At 54.4% G+C, this 19,171-nt stretch overlaps 1 protein-coding gene across 1 annotated transcript in view; it reads right to left on the minus strand.

Annotated features, from left to right (window-relative positions):
- The window catches only part of LOC134154789 (E3 ubiquitin-protein ligase Topors-like), a 60,060-nt gene that overhangs the window by 3,099 nt on the left and 37,790 nt on the right, over positions 1 to 19,171 (minus strand). The window contains exon 3 of the mRNA XM_062601447.1: positions 243 to 1,498. Within this exon, the coding sequence (XP_062457431.1) occupies positions 243 to 1,498 (1,256 nt within the window). The remainder of the gene's footprint in view (positions 1 to 242; positions 1,499 to 19,171) is intronic.

The raw sequence follows: 19,171 nt of genomic DNA on the forward strand, positions 1-19,171 counted from the left end.
GCGCTGCCTGTCCCTGCCATCAGCAAAGGGGACGTGGCTGCAGCCCTGCACAGCGCAAGCAGCCGTGTCCTCCATGTGCCCCTGCTGGAGCTCTCTCTCCTCCCTGGAGGCAGCAGGGTAGCAGCTGGGGTGGCTCCAGCTAGTTTGGTTTGGCATGGCAGAGACTAGCGAGCTGCCTGCCCTGGCTTTGCTGTGGCTGCAGCTGGGTGTGTGGAGTGGCTGCTCTTTCTGCCCCGTGTCACCTTCCTCTGCTGGGGCTGAGTGCTCCGAGTCTGAGGAGAGCACAATGCATTCAGGGCTTCTCTCTGCCGAGGGCTTCCAATATCCCACAAGGACACAGCTGTCTGACGAGGAGTCACTGTCCTGGGGGTTGGCAGGAGCCGGCAACTGTCTCTGGGCTTCTCCTCCTGCTTGAGCTGCCCTGTTGTCAGAGTTTGTCTGTAGATCTTGGTGAGATTGTGTGGCTGTGGCAATGTCACGGGGGCCTGCATACGAGGTGACAGGAAGCATTGTATAGCCAGGGCTGCCAGCTGGGGATGGACTCTGGGCTGGCCCTGGAGTCGTGGCTGTACCCGCAGCAGCTGCTGGGCTTAATGATGCTGAGGGGCCTCCTTCGTGCTGGCTGTGAGAGTGGCAATCATATATGGCCTGCTGGTCGTAGGTCTCCATGCTGCATGAGCACTGGGCAAAGCTGATGAGCTCGTGGACGAAATGCCTGGTGCGACTCAGCAGCAGCAGCTCTAAGTCGTCAGCAAAGGCCTGACTGTCCAGGTCATACCTCCTGAGGTTTGTCAGGACGATGAGCTCCGTGATGGTGATCAGTGACTGGTGGACTCCAAAGAGGACTCTCAGTTCGCGCTGGAGCCAGGGCAGCAACCTCTGAATGCTGTCCGGATTGCGGGAGAAGAACTCTGCGGAGATGTCTTGGGGGTGGCCGCCATGGGGAACCCTTTGCACACGCATCCCTGTGCGGTACAGAGTGTGGCGGAAGTTCAGCATCTCCTCCTCTGTCGCTGGCACATGTCTCTGAGGTCTGCTCTCAGCATTGGCCTGCCTGTGCAGAGACAGCCTCTGGCTTGGCTCCCGCAGCCCTCCGGCTCTCTGCCTCTGCCTGCTGTGGCTTGGAGGCCCCTCCAGGCTGCTGCCATCCTGGGCAGAGGATGGCATCTGAGGAGCAGGAGACTGCTGCTGCGGGTGAGCTGCAGGGCGACGGTGCCTCCTGGTGGCAGGGTGCCGAGGAGCTCTCTGTCGCGGCCGCCTGGCACCAGAGCTATCTTTGGGAGGCCTCACGACATACTCCTGGTAGTCATCTTCTGCCAGCACTGTGTGCAGAATAGACTGGAAAACCTGCTTGCAGAGGGGGCATTCGGCCTTTGTTTTCGACCAGCGGAGCACACAACCAAAGCAGAACTTGTGGAAGCAGGGTTTCACGTAGGCAACGTCGTCTAAGGTGTCCAGACAGATGGGACATGTAGCATCTGGAGCTGCTGGTGTTGGTGTGGTGTGCTGCAGAGGGCTGGGGAGAGCTGAGGATGAGGAACTACCATCCATGGCAGGTACCTCAACTGCTGCTGCTGTGCTCTGCTGAAGAAAGAGAGGCCAAGATCATTCCCTTTGTCAGGAAGACTGTGAGGGTGATGTGGGGGCTGGACTAGGGTGCAGGCGGGGGTGCAGAAGAACCATTGGCACACACCGAAACTCAGAGGAGGCACCTTTGGGGCTGAGACAAAAGAATGTGGGCGCTGGTGGGCTAATAACCTGGAAGGCCTGGGTGCCCTCAAAAAGGGAGGTGTTGTGGGTCAAGCTCCTGCCAACTAAGGAAGAGAGCAAGGAAAGGCATTGCAAAATGTTCAGGCTCAGGAACTGCCTAGGATGTGCAGAAGCTCTCTGCCTCCTTCCTCAGAAAGAGGAGAGGCCTGTTTGTACCAATACCACTTTCATCAGCCGAACACGGAAGGCTGTGGGCACGTGCATTCAGTCATGCCTCAGAGCAACTCTTCCTTGATGAACTGGGAGCAGCCAGGTACCTGGGGAACCAACATACTGTGCCTGGGGACGACGGGCGGCCTTGCCATTCTTGGGTACCCAGCCTCAGCGCAGCCCTTTCTGCTTCTCCTCTTCAAAAGCATTGCTGTGCTGCTTGGGACTCAGCACTTCCCCAAAGCCCACTCTCCATCACCCCTTCCTTGCCTAGCCTAGCCTGCGGGACATTGCCAGGTGCAGCTCAGAGCTGCCGGTGGGCACTGAGGAAGAGGCAGCGAGGTGCCTGAGTGTTTCCAGAGACCCCTGCAGCCTCTTGGTGCCCACAGAGCACTGGCCATAGATGCACAGCCTTTCTGTCAGCTCAGTGAGCCCAGTGGGAGTATGGGAAAGACAGAAGGCACCTTTGGAATTGAGCACCCTGGGCTGCTGCTAGCCCCAAAACATCCCAGCCCCCGTGAGAGTGGCATGCGTGAGCGGAGCTCCTGCTGTGTCTTGCACACAGGCTCATCAGCAGCCTGGGGGTGAGCTAAGCTGGGCAGGACTCTGCCCCTGGGGAGCTGCACGGAGAGCAGAGCAGCCCCAGAAGCTCAGAGGTGCCATCACAAGGGTGCCCTGAGCTGCACAGAGAGGACGCCCTGACCACAGGACCAGTGTTCCTTTGGGAAAGGACATGGTGCCAGGGCTTGGACACCTTTGGCAAGCCTTCCTGGATCTTTGCGCTTTTCCACAGCTTTCAGGGTGCTTCCTGAGCTGTCTGGTTGAAGGTTCAGACCCAGACACGTGAGTTCTCTGTCAGGGAGCAATGTTATTTCTTTGGGCAGAGAGAGAGCCCCTCCGCGCTGCCATCCAGCCAAAGGCAGCAGAATTCAGCAACACCCCGTGTCCCTGGCAGCTCTGGACCCTGCTCTTTTCAAGGCAGGGTGGAGAGGTGATGAGCCGGAGGAGAGGACGGGGGCCTCTCCTGACCCTGCAGCTTCCCCAAGCTGACAGTGTCTTCACAGTGGGCAGGGCGGGGACTTTGGTGGCAGGCGGCAGTGTGATGGCCTCTCTCAGCACGATAAGAGCAAGCCCCGTCGCTCCGCGTGTCCCGTCAGTTGTGGGCTGCTCAGTGAGAGCGGATGGCACCCACCTCCATGGGCTTCTCTGCTGGGGGCAGTGCGCGTGTGGAACGCAGGTGCGTCTCGGCTCCTCCAAGGGTTCGGGTGCGCTCTCCGCGCGGTGCTGTCAGGCTGGAGGGCCCTGTGTGTATGTGCGTGTGGCTGTGAAGGGAACAGGCTGCAGTTAGGGGAAAATCCGACCTGTGGCTTGGTACCTCAAACCGTGTAAATAAGGCCGCAACCGATCTGGAATTCAGAGAAGTCGTCAGAGGTAACATGAGGAGAGGCAGAAATACGGGATGAATCTGTGGAATTGCCCAGCATTTCTGAAGGAGGAAGGGAAGCATTCGTCAGACAGAGCTGCCTGTGGAGGGGGCAGGGGTGGGGATGGAGGTGTCAGGTAATGTATAGCTGAGGCGCGAAAGTGGGGCGGGATACGCAGAACTACCGAGAACAATCTAAGGGCAAGCAGACATGCTTCCTGCAGAGCAGAGGGAGGTGGCGAGGACCTGCCCTTGATCTCAGTGAGTTCTGGGTGATTCTGCTTTTTAAAGGAAGATTTACCTGTTGGCTCTCTCTTAATGCACTGCCTGTATACCTCTGAAGACCAGGAAGCTTTCTAGCTTGCTGCGTGGCGTCCTCTCTGCCTGGGAGAACTCAGGCTTGTTCCGAGATTTGAACATCAACAACCTCAGGGTCATGGAACCACGGAACGGCAGAGGGTGGGGGTCAGCTAGAGCAGGTTGCTTGGGGTCGCGTTCAGTCAGGTGTTCAATATCTCCACCAACAGAGACCCCACAGCCTCTCTGGGTGACCTGGGCAGTGTTTGACCACCCCCTCTGAGTGAAAAACCTGTCCCTTGTGTTTCAAGAGAATTTCCTAGATGCCAGTTTGTGCCCATTGCCTCTTGTCCTGTCACTGGGCCCAGGGAGAAGAGTGGGCCTCCAACCGCTGTACTCCCTCCCATCGGCTATTGAAACACATTGATCAGATTCCCCCCAAGACTTCTTTTCTCCATGCTGACCACTCCCAGCTCTCTCAGACTCTCCGCATATGATGCTGCAGTCCCGTAATCATCTTCATGGCCCTTTGCTGGACTTGCTGCAGTATGGCCATGTCTTTCCTGTACTGGGGAGGGCAGAACTGCACACAGTAGTCCAGGTGTGGCCTCACTGGGTCTGAGGAGAGGAGAAGAATCATGTGGAGGTGACTGCCCTCCTAATGCAGCCCAGGATGCTGGTGGGCAGGTGCTGGTGCCTGTAGTCGCCATGCAGTCCTGGAGGTTCAAGATGCTGAGGGCAATGGGGAAGGACAGTATCAACTGTAGAGATGTGGCCTTTGAGAGAGCAGACTTCACCTCCTTGAGGCAGCTGGTGGGGGGCATGTCATGGGAGGCAGCTCTGAAGGGGGAAGGAGAGCAGGGAAGCTGGCAAGCCTTTAAAAGCAGCTGCCTCCAAGTGCCAGAAGAGTGCAGCCCTGTGCTCAGGAGAACGGGCACAGCAGGAGACCACTGCTGCTAAACAGCGAATTCCTGATGCAGTTAGAAGGCAAAAAGACAGCATGTGGGGGATAGGAGCAGGGAGAAGGGAGAAGGCTACAGAGGAAGAGTTTAGAAGTGTTGCCCAGGCACATGGGCATGGCCTTAGGAAAGAGAAAGCTCCCTAGCAGGAGAGATAGAGAGCAGAGGCAGGTAAAGGTGAGATCCTCGGTGCCTTCTTTGCCTTGGTCTTCAACAACAACATCCCCTCCCCAGCTCCTATGCTTGGTGGAGGGGGGTTGTGCGGGAGATGAACTACAGGCAACATGCAAGGTTCGAGGGAGGGATTCCTTGCCAGAGCTCTGCCCACAGAAGTGCGTGGGGCCCTCACAGATTGTGTCTATGGGAGCTGAACGTTTTAGCCTAGGTCCTTGCAAGGCTGCACTCTCTCACCTTTGAAAGGGTCTCTGTGTGCCCAAGATGCCCAGGCTGCTCCGCAGGGAGCGCTGGGCCCACATAGGGTGGACAGACAGCACGGAGACAGCAGCACCGCTGGCCTGGCTGGCAGCACCACTGGTGCTGGTGCCAGGGCTGGTGCTGGAGCCAATATAGGCCCCTGCAGCAGGCAGGTGGTGGGAAGGTAGTGTGGAGGTGCAGGGCAGGAGGGGACATGGGGCCCACGGGGCCTTTTTGGGAGCTGGTGCGGCAGGAGACAGCCTGAAGAGGCTGGCAGAGGAAAGCTTGGCCAAGCCCAGCACTGGCTTTGCCTGCAAACCTGCTGCTGCCCCGAGCTGTGCCATAGATGGGTACAGCTGTTGCTGGCTCTGCTGCAGCCCTCCAGCAGTCTATGGCAGTGCCTCGGGGCTTACAGATGTGCCTGTGGATGCTGCACATGTGGCTGCTCAGCTGGATGAGGTTTGAGAGCCTCTGCAGGACCCCAGGGGTAAGGAGTCAGGTTTTATTTGCTGCCAGGGACAAGATTTTTTAAACAAGCATTTTTTTTCTGTGCTGTAATCTGGATGGTAGCTCAAAAGATGTCTGCCATGACAGAGAAGCAAAACCAATCTCCTCTCTGATTGCAGATGTGCCTGTAGGAGAAGCTTTCCCAGCCTTTCGTCTGGACGAGGTTTTGGCCTCTCAGCAGAACGCTACAGGCAAGTAGTTAATACTTTTTTCCCTGAATGAAGCAGCTTTTGATGTTATGGGATCACTTTTGTGACTCCAAAGCCATCTATCTGAATACGTAAGTGAAGGAAATCTCTTCTCCAGTTGCAGATGTGGCTGGAGGGAGGCTTCTGCAGATTCTCAGCTAGCTGAGGTTTTGGAGAGAGGTCTGAATTGCACAGGTGAGGTGTGGCTATTCAATACTGGCACAAATCGTCTTTTCTCTTGTAATAGTTGTCTGCCCTCCAGATGAATCCAGGCTACCCAGCAAACATCTTTGGTATGAAGCCCAGATTCATACCAATTGTACAACGGGCTCTTGTACAAGGCAAGTGTAAAGGGTCTGTTTTGTGTGCTGGGTCAAAATGCTGCCTCTCCAGCTGTGGCTTCTTTGGTATCCCATTAGAGACCTCCTTGTCAGGGACATTGCACCAAGGGCCAGGCTGCTGGGGCAGCTGATCTTTGAGGGATGTAAAATCCTGCATCAATGCAGGATTTGGGGAGGTGCCGGTTCCAGTTGAAAGGGCACCTGCCCCACTCTGCAACTTTGAGAATCTAGACCCACATGTACATCCTGTGGAGTGACATGATCCACTCGCCTTCCCTGCAGTTTGTATCATTTCGGAAAAAAACACTGGTACCTTCTCATTTGTATTTGGTTGTAGATGTGCCTGTAGACACTTGTGACCCTGCCTCTCAGGTGGCTCCTGAATTCAAAGCCTGGGAGGGATCCTGTGGGTTAATGGTCTCCATGGATTTCCATGCACAAAGAAACCTTTCTGTTTTCGTGTTGTATTCTTTGAAATGTAACTTACTACTTTCTCTGAAGATCCTCGGAGAGAAGCTTCCTAGATAAAGCATCTGAATATTCTGTGGGATTTTCAGAAGCTGTGAGGAAAATAGTGCAGGGGGAATTTCTGATAAGCTCCCTGGCATGATGGGACTTGCTTCTCAGAAGGATTTTGTCCCCAGCTGAAATGCCTGCCCCTTTTTTCCTGTCCTCTGTGATGTGAATCCTTGGGGGGCAGGTTTAGCTCAGTTGTTTAGAGTGTGGTGCTGCTAATGCCAAGGTCGCGGGTTCAATCCCTGTATGGGCTATGCTGAGGGTTGGAATAGATGACCTCCAGAGGTTCCTTCCAACCTTACCATTCTATGATTCAGTGGCCTCTTACAACTGCCCCCACCAAAATGCCAAAAATTGGCATGTGAGCAGGAAGAGCACATGCAAGTTTCTCATCATCCAGCCTGTCTGGTTTTGCTGTCTGCACCAGTTTCTTGGAAGATGTTGTGCCCTTACCTTTTTCTCCGCACATGAAACATTGTTTGGGCTAGTGGGCTAGCTGGACCACCAAGGACAGAAGTTTTGGTCTTCAAGCCCTTTGGGAAGTATTGCCTCCTGTGTTCCTGATGAGGTCCCACTTAGGTCTGCTCACAGTTCCTTGCTTTCTAAAGACTTCCCTTGCTTTCACCTTTCCTTTCTTTCTTTCTAAAGGGACAGATAATGAGACTGTGGAAGAGGAGATGTTTTGGAAAGGAGGCAGTCACAGACTGCTTGTCTCCAATAGAGGAGCCAAGCCTATGGAAGGAAGAGGGATGCCAGGTAATTGCTGTCCCTTGTCAGCTGGTGTAATACCTCTAACTGCTTGTGTGCCTCTGGGCTCCTTCCTTAGGAGATAGGAAGACCAGCCAGCAGTGGCTGTTTGGAGCGGCCTTTCATCTCTGGTATGTGGCGATTATTGCTGTTTGTGATTTACTGGGGCAGATGTTGTTGCAGTCTGTGTAACTGCAAGGGGACCGTCATGTGCAGTGAGACAGGAGAAGGAGACCCCGTGCAAGACTCTTGTTGTGTTTGGTGCTTTTAATTCTGAAGCCCAGGTGTGTCGCTTTGGTCTCATCAAATCGAACCTCGGAAAGCACCGTGTGAGTTCTAGTTCTCTCCTGAGTCTAGTAGAGCAGCCTGCTCTTGACGGAAAGGTAGTGTGCATATTTTGGAAGATTCTGTGAGTGCAGCAATGGTGCTGCTTGTAGGAGGAATATAGTGGTGAAAGCCCACGATACGTGTCTCTCTTGATCCTCACATACATTTTCAGGGGAACCTCTGAGACCTAAAGGGCATTTTTCTGTTGGCCAAGGCTAGAGGACCAGCTTGTAGGTGTAACGATTATTTCTGGGCTTCCCGCACTTAGCTGCATGCCTTTGGTGCGGGGATGCAAAAGTCCCCAGAGAGCAGTGCTGGAACCTGGATGCATTCAAGTGTTCCCTGGAAGAGCTGTGAGAGGAGGAAGGTGAGGTGATGCCTGTGTGTTAGGGAAGCCGGAGCACACAGTGACTGCTGGGCTGGGAAGTGCAGCTGGTACTGTTCCAGCTGCAACTGTGCCTCTCTGCAGCCAGGGCCCCCAATGTCCCTGAGCAAGAGAGCAGGAGCACAAGAGAGCCTGCCTCTGTGAGCTGGGCTTAGGGTGCTGAGCTGGGAGTGCCTTCCTTGGCAGGGAGCTGGGAGTTCCCGCTGTTCCTCGTGGAACCTAGAAAACGTTGCAGCTGCAGGGTTTTCTCTCAGGCAGACATGTTAACTCCTCAGCTTGCCTGGGAAATCTGGAGGCACCATTAGGTGAGGAGTAATGCAGAGTCTGCCACTCTAGTGTGCAGAATGGTAGTATTTCTCCTCCAGGTGGGGTAAGAAGAAGAAAGTGGAGGCTTCAGCTCATAAAGATCTACACAAACGCATTGTAATAGCTTCTGAAGTCATCTCCGGTGTGCTAGTGGCGAGGGTAGTCTTGGTGGGAGTAGTCCCTTTGCTGCTGAAGAAGAGAGAAGGGTAAACTGCGTTATTTTCCCCATGTATTGGTGGATGGCTGCTCTTAGCAATTCAGAGCTCTAGTGCTGTGGAATGCAAAGTGAGCTGTCAGCAGTCCTGTTGAGATTTCTGCTCTCAAGTTTTTTAATTGGCCTCGTGATTCATACCAACAAATACGCTGTGCTGAAGCTTGCTTTTATTCTATCAGGGAACCAGTTAGGCCTGTCACCAACACTGCCCGTAAAAGGGAAGAGGGCAGAGCAAATTCAGGCCGAGGAAAGCAGGAGGCTGACATTGCCATAGAAAATGAGGACTTGAGGAGTAGCCTTAGTCCACTGCTGGTGAATTAGGACACCCTGTGTTGTAATGGTGATATTTCAGATTTTTCGCTTCACCCTAGAGGCTGGAGCAGCTCCGATCCTAGTGATGACTCTTTCTCAGGTACATGCATGTCATTGGATTCTGCAGAAAAAGAGCCTCTGTTGACAGTAGCTGAACCCAGTCACTCCAAGCCTGTGTATCTTTGTATAACTGCATACTGTGTTTTTTCAGGGGGCCACAGCTGATGCTGCAATGCCCTTAGCAGCCTGGAGACACCCTGAAGGCACCTAGACCACTGATTGGGTGGTTCCAGTTATCAGCCTGTGAGGATGTTTTCCAGAGGTCTGTATCACGATGTTGTTTTCCACAGGCACCTCTCCTTGTTAGGGATGTCCCTTCAAAGGGCTCAGGTTTCTGCTAGGGTGTTCCTTATAAAGCACGACATTGTTTAAACCAGGAGAGACGCTTGTTCCCAAGCCAGTGGCAGCTGCTGAAGACTTGAGGTGAAGTGCTGGAGGCCATGAAGGGATGGATCTCTTTGGACCCAGCCTCCCTGAGGTGTCCTCTGTAGGGCTGCCATTAAGGTTTCCTTTTTGGAAGGGCAAATGGTTAAAAATGCAGAATCCCTGGCTGTGATTAATTTCCCAAAGATTTCTTGGAGCTGGTGCTTGGAATGAGAGGTGTAAAAGGGAAAGAAAAAGCAGGCTGTGTTGTGGAAGAGAAAGAGCACAGAGAGATCTGCCTGGGACCCCTAATGAATATTCCTCTGCATCAGCTCCTTCCTGCTGAAAGGGCCCAAGGCACAGCAGAATCGCAGTGACTCCCCTGGGATGTAGCAGGCAGGGTGAAACCTGACTGTAAAACCTTGGCTTCACAGGAGCCTCAGATCAGAGACTGGTACTCAGTTTTGCTCTACAAATGTACTGGGTTTTTCTACATCTCCTGAACTTTTTGTTCTCTGTGCCAGCTCACGGCACAAATGTCTGCATCCCCCCGCCCTTCCAGTTTTCTTACCCAAATGTTCTCATCCATCAGGCTGCCAGGGCCAGCCCAACTGCAGCACCTTGCAGCTCCTGTCTCTGCACAGGGGAAGAAGTTCTGCTGCTGCAGCAACCCTGCTGTCCCAGCAGGAGCTCAGCTACATCTGTGACACAGGACATCCTGCTCCGTCTCCAGTCTCAGCTTCTCTCCGGCCAAAAAGTCAGGCCAAGGATTGAGCATAGACTGGAGGAAGAGCACTGCCCACTCAGCTGAGGTTGTGCTCCGGGCAGATAAAGGTCTAACAATGCCACAGGGGTCTCTGGCAGAGCTGTCTGCACAGCAGGCAGAGCTCTGAAGTGCTCCCACATTCCCACACAGTCACAGGAGCAGGGACTCAACTGGCCTCTTTGGCTGCCCCACAGCACTGCACCCTCCCTTCTCCCCATTCAGGAGGGAGATGTACAGACATGACCACTCAAAATGGATACATGCTGGTCCTTGTCTGTCCTTTGTATCAGGGAGGGGGATGGCACAGCTCAGCTCAGCTCAGCTTCAACAAGACACACATGCATCCTCCGTGCTGCTCTTCAGCTTCTCTGGCCATCCCATGTGGTCCAGAAAGGATGTCCCATAGCAGCATGCATGTCCCAGGCACCAGCAGGTCTGCCGACCCAGGGATGTACCCTCCAGAGATGTTTGGCTTTTGTTGTGACTGAGCTCAAGTGAGAGGAGTGGGGAGAAGCAGGTGATTGCTTGGGCAGCTTTGAGAATGACCTTGAAAATGCTTGCCTGTGGGGACAGTGACTGCAGACCACCCACTGCCCCCAAAGACTCCTTCCGGGCTGGTCTTGAGTCAGGAACAGGAGCATCTTTGATGAGGATGTTGATTGAGCCCGTGTGCATGGTGCAGAACAGATTAGCAGTGCATCACTGTAAACCCCCTGGCCACCTCATTGCCATGCTGTTGTTGGCAGCTGGTATTTTTCAACTTTGAATAAAACAAATCCAGCCATTGTAGGTACTTCTGGACTTGTGAGGATTTTTTTCTTTTTTTGAACATTGGGACTGAGCAGCAGGGAGAAGTCTGAACTATATGTCCTGTGCTCTTGTAGGCAGTGCTGAATTGAACAACCCTGCACACTCTCATCTGTTGTGAGGAGGGGAATTTTCCCTTTTCCCTCTGGGTTTCCCGGGTCAGTTCCTGGTAGCAGAAAAGAGCATTTCCCGTGAGCAGGGGAGGCACAAGAAGGTTCCCAGCACATCAAGAGGCCAGTGAAGACACAGCCAGGAGATGTTTTGGGAAACTCTTGGGTTTCATTTGTGGCTGCTCAGGATGCTCTTTCTTCTCTTTCTTGGAAGATGACACAGGGCAGAAGAGAGAGCCTTCTATAACCCTGACTGATTATATTTTAGCCCTAGTAAAGTGTATGGCTTGTGCTGGGTGCTGGTCCTAACACTGTTGATCCCCCAGCCTCCCGGAGGTGTCCTCATCGGGGCTGCCATTAAGGTTTCCCTTTCCGAAGGGAAAATGGTTATCCTTCCAAGTCCTTTGGACTGCTCAGCTGGATCAGGACACAACTAGGGTGGAGAGGGGCAAGAGATGTTGTGAAGGATCCCTGTACAGCTGTGCGCAAGTACAGAAATTCAGCCCCGAATTCACCCCAGGGTGTTGTAATCAGAATAGAAATGGTGATGTGCTCAGCAATCTGCTGCCTGCTCTAGGAGAAGGCCATACCTTTTAACAGTGAGTATGCGCCAAGAACAAGGCTTAACTACGTAACACCTGCTGATAGACTTTGGAAAGGACGTGCCAGTAAAGAAGCAGAGTAAGGCACACCTTAAGTGCTTTTTGTAACCCAGCCTCCAGGAGGCAGGCAATATTGCTGAGTAAAAAAGAATTTCAATAACCTTTCCTCACATTTCCCCCAAGCCTGTTTTTTTCCTACATTGCTTTCAGCCTTCCTACTCAGCTGTTAGATCCTCCCGAGCAGAGTTCCTTGACAAACCAGACAGCCCCTATTCACAAGTGCAGGGAGCCTTTTCACCCACAAGTGCGTTGCTCGAGTCTGGCGAGCTGGGAGGTTTGTGCAGGGCCTGCTCCTGCACTGAAGTGAATGTGTCAGCACAAGGCAGGAGAGACGTCCGGAGGTCGGGAAAACGGTCTTCCACTCAGAGATCCCACCAGTGGGAGAGCCAAGAGAAGTCTGAGGGGCCTGGGTGGGAAAGAGAGAAAATGAACGTGATGGGAATAGGAACACGTGAGCCAGAGGTCCTGCTGGGACATGAGGCCGCAAAACTGCTGGGCAGGGGATGAAAACTGTTGAAGGGCAGAGGTACTGTGTGAGCAGGAAGCGGGTTATGGTGTCAAAATTACCTGTTCTCGTTTGTGCATTCACAGGCACCAGTAATGAGCAGCTGGAGTCAGATTTTTAAGTTTTTTTAATTTTTATTGCTAGCAATAAGCTGCCTCTTGTCTGGCAGCACAAGAAGGGGCCACAAGCAGCTTTTTGTTACAACTTTTAAGCAATAGTTAATTGTTACATGTTCAATACTTTAATTTACATAACCAGCCAGATCGATCCACAATTTTTACTTCTACCCATCCTCTTGCTGTGTTACAGTACAAGAGAGTTCCGTGACAGCCTCATATGGTCCATCTTCTTCATGAGCTGATTTTGCACCTCTTCTGCTGGTACCTTGGAACAACTTTTGTACTGCTGGCTGGATTAACCTGGCTTCTTTGCAGATCTTCAACTTTGTACAAGAACAGGCCTAAGGCGAAGTCAGATAAGATGTTCTGCTTGCAGGGTACATGAGTTTCTATGTTCTTTTTTCTGCTAAACTAGAGGACAGTGGAAATTCCCTTAACATTCCCTCCTTTCATTTCATGCATACCACCTTTCAATATTACGCTGGTCTACACCGATATCTCCTTACACATGGAGAGGCAGATTTGACCCATGCATGAGACAAGAGAAAAGCACCGTTCCTACTGCCAGGATTAATGTTAAAATTATTAAAATACATCTGGTCCACACTCCCAGACCTGGCAGCCATGACCACAACCATGACCAGTTCTGTTGCTAGGAAATTAAGCAGTTACTGCTCTTTGGCTACTCGATGGAAGGTACGCACATGTCATTGAATGATGTTTGCATAATACTTGTTTTTATTTGTTTCCATAAAAAACACAGACAGTGTATGCCAACACACACACTCCCCTCTGTGTGGCCACTAGGTAATCTAAAGCCCAGCGATTCTAGAGGACTAATGGAGAGAAAGACTTCGCTTCTACTTTTAGATTTTTTGAGGCAATTAAGAGCAGCATTTTGAATGATTTCAAGGGTGGCAGAGATGACACCCACACTTGGGAACAGTGCACGCATTAACTGATTTAATTTTTTAGGTCTTTTCACTGTGTTAAAATAGTACAGTTCCCTGCTAGGATGGTCTTGCTTCTGTGCCCAGGAGGCAGGAGGTAACATCAGTCTCAATGGTACTTTTACATTTTGATAGTCCCCATTTGCCTGAGTATATAATTTGGAATGGATTTTCACCTATGCACCAGTTGCTATACTTCTAAATGCACACTGTCCAGCTGCTATTACCTACCAGGAGTGACCGCAAGGTGGGCAAGCATGGGTCAGAATCCAGCAGAGAGAGACGCTCAAAGTCTGCCCTGTGAGGAACGGCTGTGAGAGCTGGGCCTCTTTAGCCTGGGGAAGAGAAGCCTGAGGGGGGATGTTATCAATGTCTTCAGTATTGAAGGGAGGGTGGCAAGGGGACAGGGACAAACTCTTTTCAGTTGTCCCATGTGATAAGGGCAGAATCTTTTTCCTTCTCTGGAGATATTCAAAACCTGCCTGGATGCAACCCTCTCTAACATGCTCTAGGTGACCCTGCTGGAGAAGGGGGGTTGGACTAGATGATCTCCAGAGGTCCCTTCCAACCCTTCCTATTCTGTGGTTCTATGATTTTTATGATTTCTGTGTCCCCCAGGTCAACTTTGAGCAAGACACAAGTTTGTGCCAAGCTCTCTTCAGTCACAACTGGCCAGCATCTGCCTGCCAGCAGAGAGAAAGAACACTACAGCCTGCTCAAGGTGACATTCAGGGACCACGACAGTTTAAATACCTGGCTGTAGTAGCAATACCTACTGTTGAACAGAAGCACATCTTTCTCCAGTTTTAGGAGAGCACTCACCATGTGGGAGACCTTGTTCTGCCCTTATCAAACACTCTGGGGGTCAGAAGTAGTTTGACCAGACGGGAAGAGCCATCTTCTCTTCATACTCAGGAATGAATGGAGAGAGCTTGGATTTGCTAAAGCAGCCGCAGCCAGGGAACACGGCTGGCCACAGCACAGGCGCAAGAAAAAGAATTCTATCTCTGCTTAGATTCCTCTGTCTCCAACAGCAATGCACACCTTATGCTCTGGCTTTAAAATGTACGTTTAACCAAGGGCCTGGGAAAAAGGAATAAGGACACCGGGGTCAATAGAAATAAACAGTAACAACGGGGTCTGACCTGTAAGCTCTTCGAAATAGCTCTCCATGCAAGGGTGTGTTCACATCCTTCTCCTTGCTCTAGCAAGGACAGAGCCCATTTATGGCCATCTTTTTCCTTTCCTCCTTAGCAAAAGGAGGACAAGAGGAAGATACCAAAACAGCACTAGAGCTCTACATGTACGTACCTCAGGGCTCAGGCCGTGCTTTTTTTCACAGCCATCTTCTTTCCTCATTACTGCAGAGGACAGACTGCTAACGTTTGTAACTTAAAGCTGAAAATAAATCAAATTTTCACAGGTTGATCGAGAAAACTGAATACTGCACTGCCCCAGCACACTACAACAGCAGCTCCTGCCTATCTGCTTTCACCAAGTTTCCCCCACACACACCCAGGGTGTTTCAGCTTTCCAGGAGGGGAGAACATCCCGGGGCAGAAGCAGCACAGGCAGCAGCTGCTCTGTTCCTCTCCCTCCTGCCCTGCTGCCTGCGCGGTCACTAGTGCTGCAGCTCTCACAGCTCAGGGCTTCTCGGCACCCGCCAGGCCACAGCGCGGGCTGAAAACCCCCTGCTGTGTCCCCGGGATGCTCACGGGCAGCAGCTGCCCCCAGCGCAGCACAGAGGTTTCTCTCCCATCCCTCCCCCCCGTCCCCTCCTGCAGACTCGCCCAGGCCCCGGGGCAGAGCGGGCCCTGCGGCAGCAGCGCCCGGCAGCAGCGTTTCCCCACGCACCAGCACCAGCAGCCAGGGAAACACAGGCCCCGCCTCCACAGCTGGAAGTAACGCCCCCTGCACCACAGACCCTCCCACCCCTCACTCCTCCAATAGCTCCCGTTGGACGTGACCTCGCGGGGCGGGACCCCAGGGAGGGGTGGGAGGGAGGCAGCAGTGCGCATGCGCTGTGCAGGGGCTGGGTGGGAGGGGGGCAGGGGAGCCAAGGGGAGGGACCAAGAGGGGCGTGGCAAAGAGTTGGGGGCGTGGCCGGTCAGGGCGGAGCATGCGCAGTGGCCCAGAGGAGGGCGGTGATGGGTGGGGCTGGCAGGGCCCTGTGGGCAGGTAGGGGGTGAGAGGAGGATGCTGCCGCGGGGCAGCATCTCCCGGCCCGGGGCCTCCCAGAGCCTTTAGCCGCAGCGCCAGGAGCTGCCGTGCCGGGGCCGAGGGCCGCGGGCTGGGAAGAGCGAGCGGCCGTGTGCGTGGGGCAGCCAGAGCCGCCGCGGCCCGGCCGTGTGGCCGCAGCGGTAAGGAAGGCCCGGCCCGGCCTGGGCCACCTCCAGCCCCTGGGAGTCCCCGGCTCTTGCACCCTTTCTCCTAACAGCCCCGTGGCTCGGTGCCAGCTGTGGTGCCAGTTTCTCAGCACCATCCCAGCTGTGAGGAGAGGCCGTGGCTGCAGCGGTGCTTGTGGTGTCTCTAGGCTGGAGGCAGGAGGCAGCCAGCGCCCCGGTGCCCCTGCAGACAGCCCCGCTTTCCCTGGGGCAGGTCCCCAGCCCCTCTCTTAGCCCAGCTTGGCTGTGGGCTGCAGCTGGTAAGGGTGAATCAGCTGGGCAAGCTGGAGAGGAGAGCCTTCTAGCACCAGCAACTTGGAGGAGAGGGTAACTGTAAGATAAGTGAGTAAGGAAGAGATGGCCTCGGATGGCAAGGAAAGGTGCCGGATGGTGCCGGGAGGATTAGCAGGCAGAGCAAGGGGTGTCCTTGGAGTGGCTGTGTGCTCTGGAGTGCCTGAAGAAGGGCAGCCTGTGCAAGGGGCATGGAGTGCAGGGGTGGAGAGAGGCAACTTGGTGGTGCTGCCCAGCTGTCAGCTGCCAGGCAGGCTCCAAAGCTGAAAGCAGAGGCTTGGAGGCAAGGCCATGGGGATGGGTGTGCCCATGGGGACTGCCAAGGCGTTGTGCTGGGGGTGCCCCCAGCGATCCCCGGGGCTTGGTGAGGGGTGTTGCCACGGTGAAAAGCAGGGCTTTGTGATATTGGTGGCATGGTGCCTCCAAGGCCATGGTGATGGGGCTGTCTCCATGGGGACTGTGTCCCTGCTGTGAACAGAGCCCCCACGGTCCTCCCTCTGAGGAGAGCCACTCCCTGAGGAGGCAGCAGCTGCCCTTGGGGCCAGAGCAGCAGGACCCCAGCAGAGGATCCTGCAGAGGGATGAGGAGCAGCAGCAAACGTCTGCTGCCAGGCTGCACACGCACTGCCAGGCACGCCGGAGCGCAGGGGCAAGGTGAGCCATGCGGCTGGAGGCAGGGGCAGGCAGCAGGCATGGGAGCTGCCCGGAGAGCAGGCAGCTGGTTTGGCAAAGGAGCTGGGGTGGAAGAGGCAGGCAGGAGCTGCTGTGGCCAGGGGGGAATTTCTTGCCGGTCCTCGGGACTTTCCCTGGGACAAAGCACAGCAACCTGCATGCTCCAAGGCCCCCATGGAGCCCATCAGCTCTGTGCTGAGGGGCAGAGAGTAGCTCTGGGCCCAGCTCAGCCAGGCCGCATGCAGCCAGAGCTTCCCTTGCACACGGCCCTCAGGTTTCCTGCTCTTCACCAGCCACTCGGACCAAGTCAACCGCCTCCACCCTGTGAGTCCTTCTGCCCACAGGTGGCCAGCGGCAGCTGCACGCAGCAGTGCAGCACAGCCGGAGCCCAGCTTGCTCCCACCAAAGGCACAGGCTGCCTCGGCTGCCCAACGCACAGGGCTGACGGGCTTCTGCACGTGTCCTCGCAAAGGTGCAGAGATGACCATGATGATGGCTTTGAAAGTCTCTGCCTGACTCCCCGGAGCTGCCGAGGAGCAGGTGGGAAGTACTGGCAAGGAGCAGGAGGTGTCTGCCTGCCTGCAGGCTGACTGCATGCTCTGCCTGGCAGCCTGCAAGGACATACCTGGGGGTGCCCAAGGCAGCTGCCATTTCCCATCTCTTGCCCCACACTGACAAAGCCTCTGCCCAGCCAGGCTGGCTAGCAGGAGAAGCAGAGCACCCTCAAGACCCCTGCCTTGCTCTCTCCTGCTCCTGCCAGGGCTCAGCTCCAGCCGAGGCTGCCTCCTGCAAGGCTTGGCCCTCTCCCAAGTGCTTCTTACAGCCCTGTGTCCCTGGCATCATGTACAACCAGAGGCACCAAATTCCACAAGCCTTCAGAATTGTTTAGCTTTGTACGTCCTTTCCACTTGGCAGATTTTGGAAGGACATGACTTCTTTGGGGTGTCTGACATGGCATTTTCATACACCACCTGCTTTGCCATCCCACTGCTGTTCGTGCTGGCATCTTGTTATTTATTTTATTTCCCTCACATACACACCCCACTTAGGCTTTCTCAATCTTAGCATGCTGCTGGAGCAAAGGAAAGGAACTGGGCTGTGTGGTGGCGGTAGGCAGGGAATACAGAGGGTGTTGAAAAAGTGCAGAAAGCAGATGTGTAAAAGTAGGGAACTCTGCTGAAAGAGAGATTTTTCTGCTGTCTTGCTATGGGCAAAAGCAGGAAATGGACAGCAAGAAGAGTAAAGAAACTTCTGTCTTCCACAGCAGCTCTATGGAAAGAAGTGGGGACAGGATGCAATGGGTCCACATTGGGGCCCCTCGCCAGCAGGCAGTGGGGCAGGGGCTCATTGTAAAGGAGTTTTGGGTGCCAAAACAGGAAGAGCATCCCTCCTCCTCAGCTACAGAGGTGAGCCAAGGACAAGCATCAAGTGAGATGGAGGGCTGCTGGACCAATACCATCAGCCCAGGCAACAGTTCCTTGTTCCCAATGCTCCTGCAGCTCCCTGGGGGCCTTCTGGGGCTTCTGTTTCAGGAGGCACACAGATACCCTTAAGTGAAAAAAATTGCTGTAGATCCCGGGCAAAATCCTGCCTGAGAAGCTTGTGTGGCTCGGGAGACCGTGTGGCAGCCAGGACTCCTGGGTGCTGGGGCTGGGGCTGCCCTGATGCCCAAGGCCCCTCTGGAGATGAAGGAATTTATCAGAAATGTTTGGGAAATAACTGGGGGAAGGGAGGGGATGGCTTTCCAGGACGTGGGAGGAAATCTCTCTGCTCCCTGGCTGGGCCATCTCCATGGCAATGGCATCATGAGCCCGCAGATGACACGAGCTGAGGTCACAGCGGGACGTGCTGCATCACAGGGAGGTCTCCCTGGTGCCGTGGGTGGGGGCCCTCACTTCCCTGCGAGGCCCAGGCGCTGCTGGGCACTGCTCACACTGACCCCACCACTGTCCTTTGTGTTGGCTCTGTGGCAATGATGGGGGACAGGAGGCAATGGGGCTGCACTGGGAGCCCTTGTCGACATGCGGAGGAGCAGCATCATGTTGGAAAGGAGTATTGGGTGATGAGATGGGAAGAGCATCCCTCGTCCTGGGCTTGAGAGGTAAGCTGAGAGCAAAGGGACAAGCGAGATGGAGGACTGCTGCAGGGACACCATCAGCCAGGAATGCACTTCCTTGTTTCCAGTACTTCTGTAGCTCTCCAGTGAGGATTGACACCATTTATACCCTTTTATGACTGTAACTTGGCAGAGCAGATTTGGGACTCTGAGATGCCGTCTTGAGATGGCCACAGCCTCTGTCCTCCTGCAAAACAGGCTCCAACCTCTGCACCCAAAAGGCAGCCTGTTTGGGAGAGCACTTTGTGCACAGGTGGAAGGGACACTGTCACCCTGTAAGACCTGCCTACCCCAAGGACTTTTCTCTATGGGGTGCACTGATGGGGTGAGCCCAACATGGCCATCTCCTCCAGCCCCCTCCTGACCCAAAACCTCCACTCCCTGGTACCAGCAGGCCCAGAGCTGTTCTCCACCTCGCTGCCCTGTGCCCCCATGGGGTTCCTCAGCTCTCTGGAGCGACCCGTCGGGGCACAGCCCGGCCCCACACAGAGCAGCCCCTGCTTGGCCATGG

This window comes from Rhea pennata, unplaced genomic scaffold (assembly GCF_028389875.1).
Source record: "Rhea pennata isolate bPtePen1 unplaced genomic scaffold, bPtePen1.pri scaffold_44, whole genome shotgun sequence".
Lineage (NCBI taxonomy): Eukaryota > Metazoa > Chordata > Aves > Rheiformes > Rheidae > Rhea > Rhea pennata.